At 47.3% G+C, this 18,543-nt stretch overlaps 1 protein-coding gene across 1 annotated transcript in view; it reads left to right on the top strand.

Annotated features, from left to right (window-relative positions):
• The first annotated feature begins 1,081 nt into the window (after window positions 1-1,081).
• Window positions 1,082-18,543, top strand: part of VCPIP1 (valosin containing protein interacting protein 1) — a 123,070-nt gene continuing 105,608 nt past the window's right edge. The window contains exon 1 of the mRNA XM_086965819.1: window positions 1,082-3,882. Coding sequence (XP_086821945.1) covers window positions 1,251-3,882 — 2,632 coding nt within the window. The 5' untranslated portion in view covers window positions 1,082-1,250. The remainder of the gene's footprint in view (window positions 3,883-18,543) is intronic.

Here is an 18,543-nt window from a genome sequence, read left to right as displayed (position 1 = left end):
TCTCTTTAGACAAAGAGAAGTTCCGGTACCCAACAGCAGAACATTGAGAAGTGCTGGTACTTAGTACCCGTGAGTAACGGCTCATTTAAAGCACTGCCCACCATGTTGCATACTTTTGTATGGAATAAACCTGCAGCAATATGTTCCTGTAACAAAAGTTTGTCTTGTGTATTTATTTATGCATGCATGCTCTGATTTTGGGTGGGGGAAGTTGCCAATAATGGCACTAAGTGTCACTCAGTCCAATGTCATCAGGTAGTGCATTGAAACCTTTGGACATGTCCCGCATAACCAATCTAAAAACTTGACAGATGTGTTACCGTGTTCCTTTCTGCTTACGTATAAAAGCGATTAAACAATGAAATGTTGAGCCCCGTGATACAATGCAGTTTGAGCTACAGTGACTAACATGTTGCTGTGGCACAAAAAGACTTCCCATGCAGAGAAACGAAACACACTAAGGCAAAGAAGGAGGTCAATGTGGTCTTTCAGCTTAATGAACATAGAAGCAGGGCTAGGTTCGCAAAGTCATTCTTCGATACAAATAAAGAATAGCTGCCGCTTTGGTACTATTTGTTGAACGGCTGCCACATATTGATATGAGGATTTGCAGAAACTTAATGTATGTCGTATGTGGTTATTTGTGTTGAAAATTTTTCGGAATTTTTAGGAAACGAACTGGCTGATTTTATTGATCAGATACACTCATTTACCCAATTTATTGAAGTAAATAGTTCAGATGCGATCATGTTTGGGTGTAAAAAGGTACTTATACCATTTCAAATGAAAATGAAATCGTTCTATAATGGCGGCTATTTTCAATGGCTATTTTGTGGCCGAGCCGCCAATGGTCCTTTAACTATGTCTCTGCCTACATTCTCTCAGGCTGCGTTTCTGGTTGACAATTCGTCAGTTGCTAGTGCCATGGGTCCGAGCGTGCATTGTGAGGTAAACACTCCCGACACAGCTGCATGCCGGTTCTTGCAGTCCACAGCAAACACCGGCTAAACCCAGAAGCGGAATACGATGGCAAAATAGAACTACATGTCCCAAAAGAGTGCCACATTTAACGCGCCTGCGCATTGCGAGCCGGCGGGTGGGATGGGAAAGGCCGTTACGTCTGTCAACGGCTATACTAGGCATGAAAAGGCAAAGAGGCGCTTCCGTGTTGGTCGGACAGAGAATCAAAACAAAGGCCTGCCAGAGGGCGATGAGCTGGTGAGGGTGCCCCACCAGGGGTGTCAGTAGGCATGGCCCAGCCGGGACCCAAGAGGAAAGACCGGCGCATCTTTTCGGGCAGTTGCCCTGATCCTAAATGCCAGGCGCGGCTCTTCTTCCCGGCTGCCCAAGGCTCAGCAAGCATCGAGTGCACTGAGTGCGGTCGCCGGCATGAGCAGAGGCAGCTTAGCGGAGTTGAAGAAGTCACCGATCCAGACGTGGTACTGCACAACCTTCTCCGCAACGCGCTCCTGGGTGTTAGCGGTGCCGCCCGCTCTCGAGGCAGCGGCGGGAGCAACAACAGCAATGAACCTGTAAAAGTACTGGGCCTGAGCAACTACCACTGCAAGATTCTATCTCCAATCCTGGCGCGCTATGGCATGGATAAGGCCACCGGCAAGGCAAAGCCGCTGCGCGACATGGGACAGGGTCCTGTCTTCGACTGCGCTCTCCTGGCAGACCGTGCTTTCCTCATAGAGCCCGAGCACGTGGACGCTGTGGGCTACGGCCGCGACCGCTCGGGCAGCCTGTCCTACCTGCGCGACACGCTCGAGGCCGTCCGCCGGGGCAACGGAGGCCGCGAGGGGCTGGTGCCGGTGCATGTGGACGGCGACGGGCACTGCCTGGTGCACGCCGTGTCGCGCGCGCTGGTGGGCCGCGAGTTGTTTTGGCACGCGCTGCGGGAGAACCTGCAGGCGCACCTCCGGCGGAACCTGCCGCGCTACCGCGCGCTTCTGAGTGACTTTATCGACGCGGCGGAATGGCCCGACATCGTGGGCGAATGCGACCCTCTCTTCGTGCCACCCGACGGCGTGCCGCTAGGACTGCGCAACGTGCACGTCTTTGGGCTGGCCAACGTCCTGCGCCGGCCCGTTATACTGCTGGACTCGCTGAGCGGCATGCGCAGCCCCGGGGACTACTCGGCCACCTTCTTGCCTGGCTTGGTGCCCCCCGAGCAGTGCCGGGGCAAGGACGGGCAGCTGAACAAGCCCATCTGTATTGCGTGGAGCAGCTCTGGTCGCAACCACTACATCCCGCTGGTGGGGGTCAAGGGCACAGCGTTGCCCCGTCTTCCTGCCAAGCTCCTGCCCAAGGCATGGGGGATGCCGCAGGAGCTGATCAGCACATACATCCACCTGGAGGATGACGGCAGCTGCGTCATTGGTGGCGACCGGGGACTGCAAGATAAGTATCTCTTGCGGCTGGTGGCTGCCATGGAAGAGGTGTTCATGGACAAGTACGGCGTCCACCCCAGCCTGGTGTCCGACGTGCACCATTACTTTTACCGCCGCACTGGCGTAATCGGAGCCCAGCCTGAAGATGTGACAACGGCCGCCAAAAAGGCAGTGGAAGAGAGCAGACTGCACCGATGCCTTGTATGTGGAGCCCTGTCAGAGCTGCACGTGGCTCCCGAGTGGTTGTCGCCTGGGGGCAAGCTTTACAACCTGGCCAAGAGTACACACGGGCAATTAAGGTCCGACAAGAACTACAGCTTCCCTCTTAACAACATTGTTTGCTCCTACGACGTGGACAGCGACGTGCTAGTGCCGGACTACAGCCAGAGTAACCTGACCGCCTGCAACTGGTGCCATGCCACCTCTGTGCGCCGTGTCCTGGCCGACGCCTCTATATGCTTCCTGGACGGGGACAGAACTAACACCAGGTCCGCAGGAGGCAAGTGTGGCTGCGGGTTCAAGCACTATTGGGATGGGAAGGAGTATGACAACTTACCAGAGGCCTTTCCCATCAACTTGGACTGGAATGGAAGAACGGTGCGGGAGACCGTATACTGGTTCCAGTATGAGACCGACGTGACATTGAATAGCAACGTCTATGACGTTGCAATGAAGTTGGTGACCAAACACTTTCCTGGCGAATTTGGGAGTGAGATTCTGATTCAAAAAGTTGTTAATACGATACTGCACCATACTGCCAAAAAGAATCCAGATGACTACACTCCTGTCAACATTGATGGTGCTCACGCTCCCCGCATCACAGATCCAGGGCATGGGCCAGAGAGTTCCCTTCCAACAAAAATCATCCTCACTGGTCAAAAGGGAAAAACGCTGCATAAAGAAGAATTGACTATGAGCAAAACTGAAAGAACAATTCAGCAAAATATTGCAGAACAGGCTTCGCTGATGCAGAAACGAAAAACCGATTCTTTGAAGCAAGAGCAGAAAGCACCACCTCGGTCAGCTTCACCTAGTTTGATGCGAGATGAATCCTCTTCTGCTCCCGCGACTCCTACGAAGGCTCTCTACTCCCCAACTGCTACTAAAGAAAAGAAAATACGAATGACAACTAATGATGGCCGACAGGCTATGCTTACTCTTAAATCGTCTACCACGTTTTGTGAGTTACAGGAAGGAATTACAAAAGAATTCGATATTCCCTCATATCTGCAGTGTATACGCTATGGCTTCCCACCCAAAGAGCTTTTGCCTCCCAAGAACGGCATGGAAAATGAGCCTGTTCCTCTACAGCATGGCGATAGGATCACAATCGAGATCCTTAAGGGTAAAAGTGAACAACCTATCCAGCCCTCTTCTTCTCACACAGTAAAGCATGACGATGTTGCAGTGACGAACGCGATATCTAAGGAACTTCAAGAACAGATTGACAAGGAGATGTATTCTTTATGCCTTCTTGCGACACTGATGGGTAAGACTGACGTTATTTGATTATCTAAACGAAGAGTTTACGTTCTTCACTTGCCCTGTTATGTAACCTGATTTTACTATTAGTTACTGTGTTGCCACAAGGCCCATTTATTTCATGAAAGCAAAACCCCTAGTTTTAGGTTGTGACCTCCTTTATCAATAGTGCAAACGTGATATTGTGTACTCATTAGATCGAGGAACTTAACGTGTTTCACAGCTTGACATTGCACTGCCAGCACCAATTGCTTTCACTGTATTGTCAATCCAATCTTCAAACTCTCCCAAGAATGTTTTTGCATCTGTGCGTAGTCCTATTTGGATGGGTTTTGGGACCTGATTGGTCAAAGCTCTGTTATCTAGAGTTTTTAAAGTGAATCAAACCGAAATCCATAGAAATATATTGACTACTTACCATCTGAATTACGCAGTTTCAAGTTTATTTGTATTTGCTTAGTTACAACCATTGCAATAAAATGCAACAGACAATAAAACCAAAGACGTACATCAATAGAAAAGATCGACAGCTTGCATTCAGTATCTATTGCAGATTTGACCGATTTTTAGAATCACAGCCATCTGATAGTGAAAGCAGGGTTTCAGCGAGGTTAACCCCCCATACAATTAAATACAGTAGACCATAAAACCAAAGATGCACAACAATCTAAAAGAATGACAACTTGCGCCATGTATCTATAGCAGCTATAACAGATTTGAGTAGATTCAAGAAACTCTTCCATCAGATAAAGTGCAAGCAGATCAATAAAGTGCGAGCAGGGTTCCAGCGAGTTCAACCACCTCCTTTCTCAGTAGATCATTTATCTGGATATATTTATAAAGTGCTTAGCTAATTAAAACCATTACGCTACCATCTGTTCATTATGTGCCTATGTCCCATCTTTTACTATTAAAAGGGGTCTTAACATGGTAACAAGAAACAAAGGGTTCATAAAAGCTTGTGTGCTATGCAGTTGTGCACATTTATTCTTAGTTAACCTCATTACACTGTGCTGTGGCTGCTACCTTCTTCTTGGAGAGGTCAAAGAATTGGACTATGCGAATATGTTTGGCATAAGATTTTGTGGACACAGCGGTTCAATAAGCACTTGCCTGCAACTCCGAATTCCCAAAGCCCTTAGTTCTTTATGTAGCAAGAACCTGTGGTGGTTCAACAAGCACGGGCAAATAAATAAAAAAACATGTGTCGGGGTTTCGTCAGATGAGTTACATAGTTGGCATTTTTTGCTCGTGTCAATCCCTGTTTCCATTCACTTCGGGATATAATCCAAGATCGGGAAAATACCCTAGCAGCAAAGTCATCAACTTTTTCTTGATGTGAATTGAGTAGCTGGCCCCCAAATACGGTTGCTCCAGGCTATTTGTAAAAGAACCTATGTGACCGCTTTGCAAGATCGTTCTTATCCTCCAGTCAACCAATCATTCGGATACATTTATTTACTGATTATTATATATTTTTTTGATACAGCCTGGGTAGTTGACATTTGCCACAGCTCCCCAATAACCACAATTTCAATGGATTCCTCAAAGTAGTTCTTAAAATGTACTGCTCCTGTCTGAATTTATTTCAGCCAAAATGTAGTAATTCACTATTCCCTTGCAGCAGACTGAGCTTTGTAGCAGAATTTCAAGAAGGCGCCTTTCCTGGCCCACGTTTGTTTAGCCAGGACAAACTTGAGCTTTACCTGGGCTGGGGAAGCCACTCTTGGAAGGTGAAAGATGAGCTTATACGTTATGATCTGAAGCATCGCACATGAGGATCAGTTGGCTGCTGTATACTAGTGTTCGTTACCATTTGGCTTTAATCAAAGTTAGAAGTGGCATCAGAGAGTGGCCCCATTTTTTTTTTGAAATGGCTACAAATGCAAAGATCAAAGCCATGTCTTTTTCCCTGATCATGTCTCGGGGGGGTGGGGGGCCTGGGGGGGGGGGAGGGGAGGGGGGTTGGCAAAGGAGGTCAGTGAGATTAGCTCAACACCAAGATATTTAAAAGTTACGCCTTCTATAGTCTGGCCATTAAGCCACCTCCAGCCCTATTCGGTTATGCGCTTCCTAAGTGACATCACATTGTTTTTTTTTTTTAAAGATTTGATTGCCAGGTGTTTAAACATTGTGTACCTAGAGAGCTCTGATTAAGAAGTTGAAAATACACCAATACTTTTTTAAATAAGTGGACCATGTCACTTTGAGAGAGTGCTGTGCTTGTGTACAAATAACTTGCATTTGGTTTGAGTTTTGGGTTGTACACGAGCTGCAGGTTAGGAATTACCCGGAAGACTCCTGTTGACCCATTAGTTTTTGACAAATATTGCATACTTGCTATTTAGACAGAAATGTTCATGTCTCACAAAACATATTCTTTATTTTGTGGTGAATGAATAAGTAATTGCCTGTATGCTGCTTTTGTGTGCTGCTTCTGGCCTCACCCCGCATAATAGAAGCCGCCAGAGTCCGGTAGTAGTCGGGGAGGTGCTTTGCAGTCAGCTTTTTTTTCCACAGCTGGTTTTTAGAAAGCCCTTGTCATGGCTCCTTTCCACCTGTGCCTGCCGACTGCTGCTGAAATCGGAGCTGCACAGGTTCCTCGTAGCTGCCGTACTGCCATTGGAAGACACCTGTTTCCGCAGCGAGTGGAAGTGAGGCAGGTTTGCTAGGTGCAGTGGGGCAGTCTCGATGCAAAACCAAAGGGGAAGATGGAATGAGTGTTGAACATTTCAAGCACTCACCCCCAGTCAATTGATCTTGGTTTAATCCATCATCATTCTTTAGCTCACTCCGCCACCCCAGTTCAGACATGGCCATATGCAAATTAGTCTGACCCTGTGCCTCATGGGAACAGTCCGGCCCAAACTGTCAAGCCATGTCTTCCCTGGACGGAAAACAAGCATCCTGGGACCGGTTTCTGGCTACCCTGCCATCATCAGCCAGGCTAGCTTGAATCCAGTGGCAAAGTGAGCAAGGGACCAACGTCTGGGCATAACCTGCCAACTTAGGGCAAACAAAGCAAAACCAAACGGGATGATGGACGGGGTGTTGAATATTGCAAGCACTCACCCCGAGGTGGGAAGGACCCCGCAGTGATAATTACGGTGACCATGGCAGACTGTGGCTTATGGTGGCCTGAATCTGCGGCCCACTAGCCTTCAGCACTCCAGTGGGCCCCCAACTACCTCAGGACTCATTGGGCTTCGGATAGGCGCCGTGCGAGTGCTCCCCACCCTTCCCTACACAACCCACTGGTTTGATTCGATTGACTGCCTACTGCTTTGACCTACCAGGAGGTTATTCCTCTGTGTTTTTTGACTACGCAGAGTTGGAGGCTCTGGTTATTAGGGGGCTTTACCCAGGTGACTTGAGGGTTTAAGAGCTGGTGTGATGGTGTGCTAGGGAGGCCTAGGCCGCAAGCCCCTTCTGTGTTGCTGTTGCGGCCGGCATTAGGTGGATGCTACTTGTGCCTTGGGAGAGGGGGCGAAGGGTCCTGCTCCATGCGCATACACACACTATTTTCTTTGTGCCCTCCCTTGCTTTCAACCCCTTGCTTCTTTCTCCTGCTGGGGTTTGATAGTTTGTGGAGTTGTTGGGGAAAGGAGAGCGAGGAGAAGAGAGTGAGATAGCAGGCATCTGGCACTCTAAGCATCTGTGGTAAAGTGTTGTATATCAACCAAATCACTATTGAGCCGGATGAAGAACTATGGCTATGTACTGTAGATGTAAAATCATTATATACCTCAATTCCACATGATGTAGGCATCAAAGCCATAGAAGAAACTTTGTTAAACTCCAATCTTTTTTCAAATATTCCTCATGAAACATTCTTAATTTCACCCTTTACCAAAGCTTTTTTTTAATGGGAAGACCAGTGGTTTCTACAGCTCACTGGGACGTCCGTGGGCAACTGCGCCGGCTTAGGCTAATCTCTTCATGCACAAATTCAAGGAAGAAAACATCTTATGCCTGACCACGTATTCTTGAGATATATGGATGACACTTTCATTCTATGGAGAGAGACAATACCATGTTGATAGCTGCATTGAATGCTTTTAATGAAATTCATGACAGGATTTAATTAACGTTCGAAGTACATCTGAACACCCCGAAAGGTCATTGTGTTTTGATCAGTAGAATCTCCAACAAGCTGGTAACCCACATCTTTAGCAAAACTACTGACAGAAACTGTGCTGCATTTTAACAGCTTTCATCAAAAATCCTTTAAAAATCATCTACCGTACTCGCAACTGTTGCGAGTTAAACACAATGTATCTCAACCAGAAACTTGTGCAGATCAAACCGATATCGTGCTCACGAGATTTCTGCAACATGGTTACCCACAGAGAGTGGTGGAGAAAGCCAAAAGTTGAAGTGCCAAGAAAACACGTGCGTTTAGAAGCCAGCACAAAATCGGACGGTGGTGGTGTCTAATATTTCCACCATGAGTCATTGTTACAAGAATACATCAACAAACCCATTTTTGCATATAGCAGAGGTAAAAATGTCAAGGAACTGTTAACCAAAACTCCCAAAGACATTACTTTTACAAATTACAAAGAAACTGTACCCCGTTATAATTGCAGCAACTGCAATAATGCTATCAAAGGATCTTTGATGCACCATCCCATGAAAGGCACACAAATCAACTTGAAAGTAACTACTAACTGCAACGCGACTAACATGGTTTACCTTTTGAAATGCCCATGTGGTTTAGTCTACATGGGCAAAACTGAAAAAATTAAAACTAGAATCCATGAACATAAGAGTAGCCTCCCGACTATAAATACAAAATCATTGGTTGCTGCCCACTTTTTTGAACATCACCATAACATATGTCCACTCCCGTTCTTAGTCTTGGAAGTAGTGGCCAAATCAGAAGGAAGGGGACAAGAACAACCACCTGCAGCACAGAGCAAACCACTGGATTAAAATTCTCGACTCTCTGTAGCCCAATGGTCTTAATAACCGAATGGAGTTTGTTATCTGTAACTCTTGTAACAGATTCTCTTACTATTTCAATCTCATTTCCCTTACCTTTCTCATTTTGTCTAGTGTGTTTTGCCTTTTGCAAACACTTGTTTTCAACACAGCCTTTTTTCCATAGATGGGTGTTACTCTCCATAACATCCATCTACAGGCTGCATTATCCACGCACCTCACTTCACCTAGTAGTCTTTTATTTCTCATCTTTTTACCTGCTAGCAGCATAGCTTGTGATTCTGCGCTGTCTGGTACTTGGTGGAGGCGCATGATGGTGAATTTCTCCACCTATTATTCACTTTATTTAGCAACTTACATACATTCACATGGTGGGTCAACCTTTATTTTTCAGATCTCAGCTTTACTCCTATTTTGGTTTCCTTTCAGTTTCATAAACACTTTTTCAGTTATACATTGCTGTTTTTATGATTTTCGGCTATTTCATTATTGCGTGTATCCACATTTCAAGATGGCGCTTGCTTGATTATAGTTTTACTTCCTGACCGCGTTTAGTCCTCTTTCACTTCCTGTCAGTTTTCTCAAAACACGGTTGGTTGTAGCCCGGGTACACTTTCTGAACCACAGTATGCAACACGCAGCGTCGTGCCACTTTTAAGTATTTATTTTATTTTATGTTTTTATATAGCGCTGGCTAGACCCGGAGGTATGAGAGCGCTTTACATGAGCATCAGATCATAGTTACAGGTTACATCGTTACAAAGGTTCCACAGTTATTAGAGCATGGCAACATAGTTAATTGTAAGGTCAAGATAAACAATAAGCACAAATACGTAAGGGGAAAAGCAGGCACGGGGAAAGATTCAGGGGAGGGGGAAGGAGCTGGGAAAGTATACAGGTAACGAAGGCAGGAAAGAGGAGGGGAGGGTGAGGGACATCACATGGAAAGAGGAGGGGAAGGGCGACGGGGACACAAACCGGTAGACGAGTCAAAGCAATGTCCAAAGTCCAGTAGGCTGTGATCCCAGGTGAAGTGGTATCACTTCTTATCTCTGTTGCAGGAGCCTCCCTTTACGCAGTGGACTCTCTCAGAGGGGTCTCTGAGACTCCAAGGCCTACATACTGGATCCTTCCCCAAAAAGGGGAGAGAGAGTGCTTTGGCAAGGGGTCCCATACCATAACTCGACTGTGAGTGGCTCCCTAAGCGCTATGGACTCTCTCAGCGGGTACGCTGAGACTCTAGAGTATAAATATTGTATCTTTCCCCAACAAGGGGAAAGATACAATAGTCAAAGGGCACAGGGGGCTAGGCAGACTAGCAGGGGAAGGGTGGGGGGGAGGGGTTGCTGCTACTGATCTAAAAGCCAGGTCTTGAGAAGTCTTCTGAAGGCCAGCAGGTCCTGGGTCTGTCGTAGGGAGAGTGTTACAGGTCTTGGCGGCGAGGTAGGGGGAAGGATCTGCCGCCGGCGGTGGTTTTCTGCATGCGTGGAACTGTGGCGAGGGCGAGGTTGGCAGAGCGGAGGGTGGGGGTGTAGAAGCTGAGTCGGTCGTTGAGGTATGCTGGTCCGGTGTTGTGTATGGCTTTGTGTGCGTGGATGAGGAGTTTGAAGGTGATCCTGTTGTTTACGGGGAGCCAATGCAGGCCTCTCAGGTGGGTGTGATGTGGCTGCGTCGGGGGACGTTGAGGATCAGTCGTGCAGAGGCATTCTGGATGCATTGCAGCTGTCTCAGGAGCTTGGTTGTTCCTGCGTAGAGGGCGTTCCTGTAGTCCAGTCTGCTGGTGACGAGGGCCTGGGTGACGGTTTTTCTCGTGTCGGAGGGGATCCATTTGAAGATCCTGCGGAGCATTCGGAAGGTATTGAAGCAGGAAGCGGAGACGGCGTTGACCTGCTTGGTCATGGAGAGGGCGGAGTCGAGGATGACCCCAGGTTGTGTGCGTGGTCGGTGGGTTCTGGGGCTGTTCCTAGCGATGTTGGCCATCAGGAGTCTTCCCTGGCTGAGGGGGTCGGGCAGAGGATGAGGACCTCAGTCTTGTCTGAATTCAGCTTCACGGGACATCAGCCAAATCGCTAGGTCTCCACAGTCTGGGGTAAGTTCAGCAGGTTCCAAGTCCTGATGTTTAGGCAGGTTAGGGGGTATGTTCAAGGTCTGGTCAATATCTAATTGTTGTCCCAGGGAAGTAAAACAACGTGTAGGGGACCACTACGGAAGCCATCTTGCGGATGAGGAGCTCGTGGACTTCTGGTAGCGGTAGATCACGCGGAGAGCCACGGTGCCGGACCGGTAGCGGTGATGCTTTTTTACTCCACCGGTGGCAGGCGCGCTCTTGCGGGCAGCCTTGGTGGCCAGCTGCTAGCGAGCCGCTTTGCCGCCGGTGGACTTGCGGGCTACCTGCTTGGTGAGGGTCATGGCGGATATGGTCTCTCTCAGCAGTTCGTGACAGTCCCTGTTCTGTATTAGAGTTGTGTCTTATGAATTGAGCCAGCTACACTGTACTGCATGGGAAGGAACACTGGAAGAAGGCTGGTAGGCCTCGACATGAATCAAATGGATCTGGCTACCAGTTTTTTCACAACCTGGTTCCGCAGAACAGTCGCCCATGCTTTCTTAAAGCGACAGATGCACCATGACCTGGATGCACCGCTGCTGCTTGGTCTATGGTTCAGCCTGGGGCAGACTATCGCAACAAAATCTCAGCAGCCATGGTGCCTCCAGCTTCGGCGCTCACCGCAGTTTACCACACTGTGCACAGCAGGGCGCCTCCTGTGTATTCCCGCAGCATATAGTGGTGCGCTTCTCTCTCCCAGCAAAACGCGATGGCTTTTAGTTGGCTTACTTTCGTCCGTGATACTCTTTTTAACTTTAGCACACACTGAGGTGAATAAACGTGGAGCTTTGGGTCTATCTTATCGTACATTTTTAGATTGGTTTCGTATCTTTTTACGTTGCTCACTCAGTTTTTGTTTTTACCTTGTACAACTCACTCTACCACTAACTTTTGTTACAATTAATCACTCTACGCACCTTCTTCTTATTTTGGCACCCATCTTCCGTGTTTTATTTTTTCACCGCGGTTTCTTACTTTGTTTGTGTCTGACCACGTTCAGACACATTAGTTACGACAAGAGACCTCAGGCTACGATGTTGTTGTCCTTGATAGAGATCATTACACCCTTTCATTGCATTGTTATGTTTTTCTGATATATATGATGTATATATTGTTTGGGCAGTTTCCTCATGCTATCATTGCTGTATAATGTTTTATAGATATTACCCCCTGACGAAGAGCACTAACCGCCCGAAATGCATCGGGAGAAATAAGTAAAAGTTGAAGAGTCACAGTTAAAGTCACTTGTGATGTTTTGATATGAAGATCATAATGTCACATACTGATTAAATGTTTCGAACAGTCCATCGTATGATTGAAGACTCAATTCACTCAGTCAACTCATTTCTTTGCTACTTAAAATCCGTTTTTGCGGGATCCACGCTGTGCTCAGGGGGAGGTCCACTAATCAGGAGATGCTACTTTTTTCTGTCCATATTCATACACTCTTTGACCAGAGAGTGAAACCCTAGATGCACGCAACAAACGCAACCATTAGTCTATACAGGCGGTGCGTGTTCTAAATATTTTGTGTTGTATAAGATGCCATATAGGTGCTTGCGCTCTGGCTGTTTAGTTGTTACTTCTGGTCCACCCGCTAGCCACATTAGCCCTCCCAAAATAAAAAACTATTCAGTGAAAGAAGCCTTAGTCCCATTTGTCTCTCCTGAAGTCTCACCCCTTATGATGTTCCTTTTTTCAAAGAGGGGGAGAGCGGCAGTAAATAAGGACTTGGAGATGACCTTATGCGTTAATAAAGAAGATGACTTGAACTTACAGCTTTATCGCAGGGTTCCTTTTTATCTCAGACCAATCGATTTGGCTGTAGCCCTGATCTGGACGTTCCCCTAACTTAGTCCAATAAGCCTTGTTGTCCAGTGGAAGAAATCAATATAGAGCCTGTTCCCGAGAGGATTACTGTTCGCATCAAGTTGGATTCAGAGTCCGGTCCTAAGTGTCCTGGTGCCAAGATGTCACTCTGTATCAAATGTTGTTGTCCAGGGATATCTCTTGAGAGATTCATGGTGAACTCCATGATTTTTTTGTTGCAGTGAACATGGTATGTTGGAGGACTATTCCCTTCTGGACGCATCTGCTCTTATAGAGAAGAATCAAATTTCGGGAGGCTAACTTAAAATCCCCTACAATGGTCTTGAGCCCACCTCTGGACAATCCTTAGAGCCATCCTACTTTACTGACCGTTGAATAGTAGCACACCATCCTCAAGGGTCTCATTATTGGGTATAATGAACACTCCAATTGGGCTCAAGTTCTTGTGCAGTCAAATTTGGGAGGGGACAGATGGAGAAGGGTCCACTCTGATATTATGTTCTCTGTTGAGAAGGTCCTTTCCTTGATTCTAGCCTTGTTGGATAGATCAGTTGCTAACTCTGATCATGTGTTGTCCCCTATTTTAATGGGGGTGCAGTACTTAACAAGCTTTGGGTTATGTCCTAGGAAGGAAGTAAAGGGTGTTTATATGAGATATCCGGCCTCCCAGACTGACATAGTGGCAAAAAATGGGGTGGTAGAATATGGGGTTCAGGCTGGTGACTATGGCGGATTTGGTTGCCACTCCTTTTGGCATTTCAATGTAAACCCTGAGGCCTTTAAGGATACTGACTACATGTCCTGTTCTTCCAGTTTAAACTTATCTGAAGATCAGTCATGTAGCCCAAAAGGCAAATTTGACTGTAAGTGAGAATCCTCTTTCCATTGTTCTGATATCTAGAAAAGGGTCTCTCCCTACCCCTGGGGATGTAGTTGTGCAAGATCCCCCTTCTAGTGCTAATTTATCAAGGGCTCACCAAGATAACGTTTTTCCTGTGAAGGGGGACCCTCTGGGTTATAATAGCCTAAACCTCAGAAGGGGAAAAAGAAAAGAACCTGCCACATTATGAAGTGCAAGTCTAAAAAAACATAGGTTGTCTAATACTTTAGAAGAGTGCGCTCCCATTAATCAGCCTCAAAAAGTAGAAAGGACGATGAATGTCGTCCTCTGTTTTAAATCGGAGTTTCGAGTCCCCAAAAGTAATCGGTACGCCCTCTTTACCCAATATATCAGAAGTATCATCCTTGTGTTGTCATCAGCAGGAAAAGGAGCTCATGGACATGAGGGCAACTGTCCATAATAACTGGGATGCTCTAGCGCAGGTATAGTGAAGGATGGGGATGCTAAAGTGGGGAGCACTAATGAAGGGGGCCGCAGAGTTCCCCATGAGGCTGAGTGGATCCCTAAAAGATCACCTCTAGTTTCCTTCTGTGGGGATTCTTTTTCTGTACATATTACCCCCAAACTCTCAGCCCTGCTCTGAGGGGACAGGGTCAGCAGACACATGGCAAGCAGCACATGCACTCTTACACCACCACAGGAGCACGCGCCCCTCCCTCAGTACCTGGTGAAGCAGTGTGCATTTCTAGCTGTGGCCTGCTCTTGCAGGCTTGCAGAAGAAGCCGCTCTGCAGCTGATCTCTCTCCATGTACACACACAGGGGCTGGGGCCGCTCTCCCGCCTCTGCTCCTGTAGCTGTCACACTATGCATTGTCTCTTTCTGGCTCTGCCAGCTCCTCGGAGCTGCAATTTATGCTGTTTTTAGGTTTTGACTGGCGATGCGCACGTAGTGCGCATGCGCCAAAAAACCTTTTGATGTGTGTGTGTGGGGTCGGGAATATGCCCTCTCCTCCCATTGGCTAGCTCCATAAATGGGGGCTAGCCATTGGGAGAGGGCTCCGTCCGTCAATCTCGGACCAGATTCGGGGGCGTTCCCGAGAATTTTTGGCTTTTGGCGACTGTCACGCTACGTCAGCCAAAAGCCGAGAACGCCCCCAAATCTGGTCCGCCATTGACGTGTTTGTGCGGCGAGCGTTGGCAGGGTGTCCTTACCCAGCGTGTGATTACTTGTGCACACAAGCCAGGGTTGTTTCACGAGGTAAGAGAGTTGTGATGGAAAGTCTGTAGAATGTACCACGCTACGAGAGCAGCACGAACGTGATTACAGCCTCTTCTTTGAGCATCATATGAACAGATACGCTCTGACGAGGAAGGGAAATTAAATTGTCCCTCATTTTATGTTAATCTAACCAACCGTGTTTAAAATCATTAACCTGTCAACAGTGGGACTATGGTGACTTTTGGCAATGTCCACCTGACTCAACAGTTGTTCCCTTAAACGTATATATGTGTCCCATCTGCCCAGTTATACACAGTATCTGGTGTGTATTCTTGGCGTCACAAAGCTGTATGTCTCTTAGTAGACCGGTTGTGTACCAACGGCAGCAGCGCTCGCGCCTTCACAGCTCTGCAGTCGTACACAGAAGTCGCGGCTTGGCAGCAGTCCGCCCTCCTCGGTACTGACACTTGTTCGCTGCAACCGGCACTCATGAAGTAGGAAAAAAAATAACTTTGCACCCCAGACCGGATTTTTTTCCACACTGAACCAAGCAGCCGTCTGGGCCTGCCCATTCCAAACTAAATTAATTGGTGCCTTTTGGTTTTCTCTTCATGCCGTTGGTGGGAGTCCATAGCCAATAGCAGGGATAGCGTTGCGCCGGCACCCTCGCGGCGGTGACGTTACCGGACTCCAAGTGGTCATACGTCAGAAGCTACATGTATCCGATTGGGTCTTCTCCACCGGGTGCTTTTCCGGGATTGTGGGACGTGCGCATCAGTTGTGAGTCGCCGGCAGGGAAGATGCTCCTCATTGGTTTGTCGTAGTGTCGCTCAAATGGAATCTTTTGCTTCTCACCCTCCTTGCCCCTTTAGGGCCGCTGGGCTTTTGCTTTAGGTACGCTTGTATGCAACTAGTGCAAAGCTGTGATTGTGCAGCCTTTCCACACCACCCGCAAGAGCCGCTCTGAACAATAGCCCGCTGCGGAGTGAGTGACTCAGCAACAGGCTGGCTGGTAGATGACTAAAGGAAGCTACGCCTAGCTGCTGGGAGTTGCCTGCTGCTTCAGTGGACGGTGTTCTTGTGTTTTTAGTGTCTGCCATTTATTGTAGTATTATACCCTCTACTTGTACTTTGTACGCTTTTGTAACTTGCACACATGCCTCTTTTTTCTCTTGTAAAGTACCGTTTGCTACCTCTTGTATTTTGTTTGCTCACAAATGTCACAATTGCCTCATGTAACGTAACGTTTGCTTTTGTAATTTATTCACTTGTCATTTTCTCCTCATGTATCATTACTGTTCCTATTGTGAAGCGCTCTGACAACTTTGGGTAAAGTCGGATGCACTTAGCATAGTGACTGTTACATCAAACGGGGCCTGTGGTTGAAAACGGAAGTATCCTTGGGGTAGCTGTGTTTCATGGTCTTATAATGACATCGAGGTTTCCCGAAGTCTGACTGATTTCACAAGAAAACCGAAATGCCGTTTCCCAGCCTGTCCACTTCCAGCCTGCCCTTTCCCAGCCTGTCCCCTCCATGCCCTTTCCCAGCCTTTCCTCTCCCAGCCTGCCCTCTCCCTCCCTGCCCTCTCCCAGCCTGTCCCCTCCCTGCCCTCTCCCAGCCTGCCCTCTCCCAGCCTGTCCCCTCCCTGCCTGTTGTCGTGTCCTGGCGGCAGCAGGCAGGAGCGTGCACTGCGTCCCCGAAGTAACAGCCCTAAAGCAAGCAAGAAGTACGCCCACCTCCCACCAATCCCTGTTAGGTAGTGGAAACTGTCCAAACTGGGGTGCAGACAGCCCCTCTCACCTTTCGGCCTGGTACCACTGCACCAGCCGCACTACTTCCCTACTGACCGTTCTCCACTTAAGCCCCGTCTAAATTACAATTCCTGCTTGTGACCCTTTTGCCTGCTTGTGCTTGTTTTCATGACCCTGTTGCCTGCTTGTGCCTCGGTGTGCCCCTGTTGCCTGCTTGTGCCTCCGTGTGCCCCAGTTGCCTGCTTGTGCCTCCGTTTTCGTGCCCCTGTCGCCTGCTTGTACCTCAGTTTCCGTGCCCCTGTTGCCTGCTTGTGCCTCAGTTTTCGTGACCCTGTTGCCTGCTTGTGCCTCCGTAAGTGCCCCTGTCGCCTGATTGTGCCTCTGTGTGCCCCTGTTGCCTGCTTGTGCCTCTGTGTGCCCCTGTTGCCTGCTTGTGCCTCCGTGTGCCCCTGTTGCCTGCTTGTGCCCTTGTTGCCTGCTTGTGCTGTGTGGGTGTGTGTGGAGGGCTCTGTGTGGCTGGGTGTGTGGGAAGCTTTGTGTGGCTGTGTGTGTGGGAAGCTTTGTGTGGCTGTGTGTGTGGGAAGCTTTGTGTGGCTGTGTGTGGGGGGGGGGGGCTCTGTGTGGCTGTGTGTGTGGGACTCTGTGTGGGTGTGTTTGGGGGGGGGGGCTCTGTGAGTTTGTGTGTGTCATTTGCGAGAGATAAAGCTAGTGGCCTTGTAAATGACAATGCCATTTATTTATGTTAAAAAAAATAAATAAAAATGTCAAGAGCAATGCCAATAGCTCTAACTTTAACAAAGGCAAAACCATTGCATTGTAAATGCTTGTTTTACTTTGATATTAATGGAGCCGCGTCACGCTTGGAGGGTGGGGGGGGGGGGGAATGCAATACATACAAGGTAATGGTGGCCTAAATAGAGCTGCCCGCCCATAGCCCTCGTGTGGCCACCACAGCTGTGCAGAGTGTTGTATCATTAATCTAGGAAACAGGAAAAGTGTTCAAGAGATTTATTCCATGACACAGGAAACAGGTCTGTCCTCATCAGCAACAGTAGAAGTACTGGCTGAGGTCGAACCAAGTATAGAATGAAATACTGCACGTTCTAATTCTATCTGCTTGAATATACACAAGATACTACAACCCATTGAATATTCATAAGATACCACACAACATATCCCCCTTCTATACAAATAATAATTTAGTTAAAAATAAAGTAAATGTATACATATAAAATATAACAACTATTATATTGCATTAACATTCTATGTATCCTGTTTCAACCAAATAAAATAATAATAAAACATTCCTCCTAACCTACCCCCCCTATATAAAAATCTCCAAAATTGATAAACACAATAAGTCATCCTGCTACAAAATCTTTTAACCACATAGGTACATTTTTCTTCCTTCCACAACTCTTGCCTGAGCTTTCACCTCCTGATGCTATATTCCCCTCATCAAACTCATTATCCAAATTGCATTACTGGTAGGCAATTGCTCTTGAGCCGATCCATTAATATCTTCAGACCAAAGGGGATCAATAAGAACATCCTGTCTGAATACCTCTTTTAAATTACCCTTACACAACGCCACTCATCAAATTTCAAACTCTACCATCGTCCACACGAATGGCATTGTTCAGAATTTCAACAACTTTTATAGGGTCGGAAAATTTACTCCACCCCTTTGTAACTTTTTTAGGTTTCCTAATTCTCACCCAATCCCCCACTTTGATTTTAGGGACTAACATTTTTGCGTGAATCATAAAATTCCTTTGTTTTTTCCCCATACAAAGTCTTTCCTTAACCTCCTGAGCTGACCACTCTGAAACTGAACAGTTTTTTAACCAAGAAGGAGTAAATTTACATCTTGGAGAACTTCCCCACATCATTAAAAAGGGTGACAATTTTACTACATCATTTTAAGTAATTCTATATGCCCATACTGCTTTTCTTCCTGCAATTTTCCAGTCAA

Source organism: Lissotriton vulgaris, chromosome 4_1, assembly GCF_964263255.1.
Source record: "Lissotriton vulgaris chromosome 4_1, aLisVul1.2, whole genome shotgun sequence".
NCBI classification, from domain to species: Eukaryota; Metazoa; Chordata; class Amphibia; order Caudata; family Salamandridae; genus Lissotriton; species Lissotriton vulgaris.
Note: the sequence above shows the minus strand (reverse complement) of the source record. Positions and strands in the feature narration are given on the sequence as shown.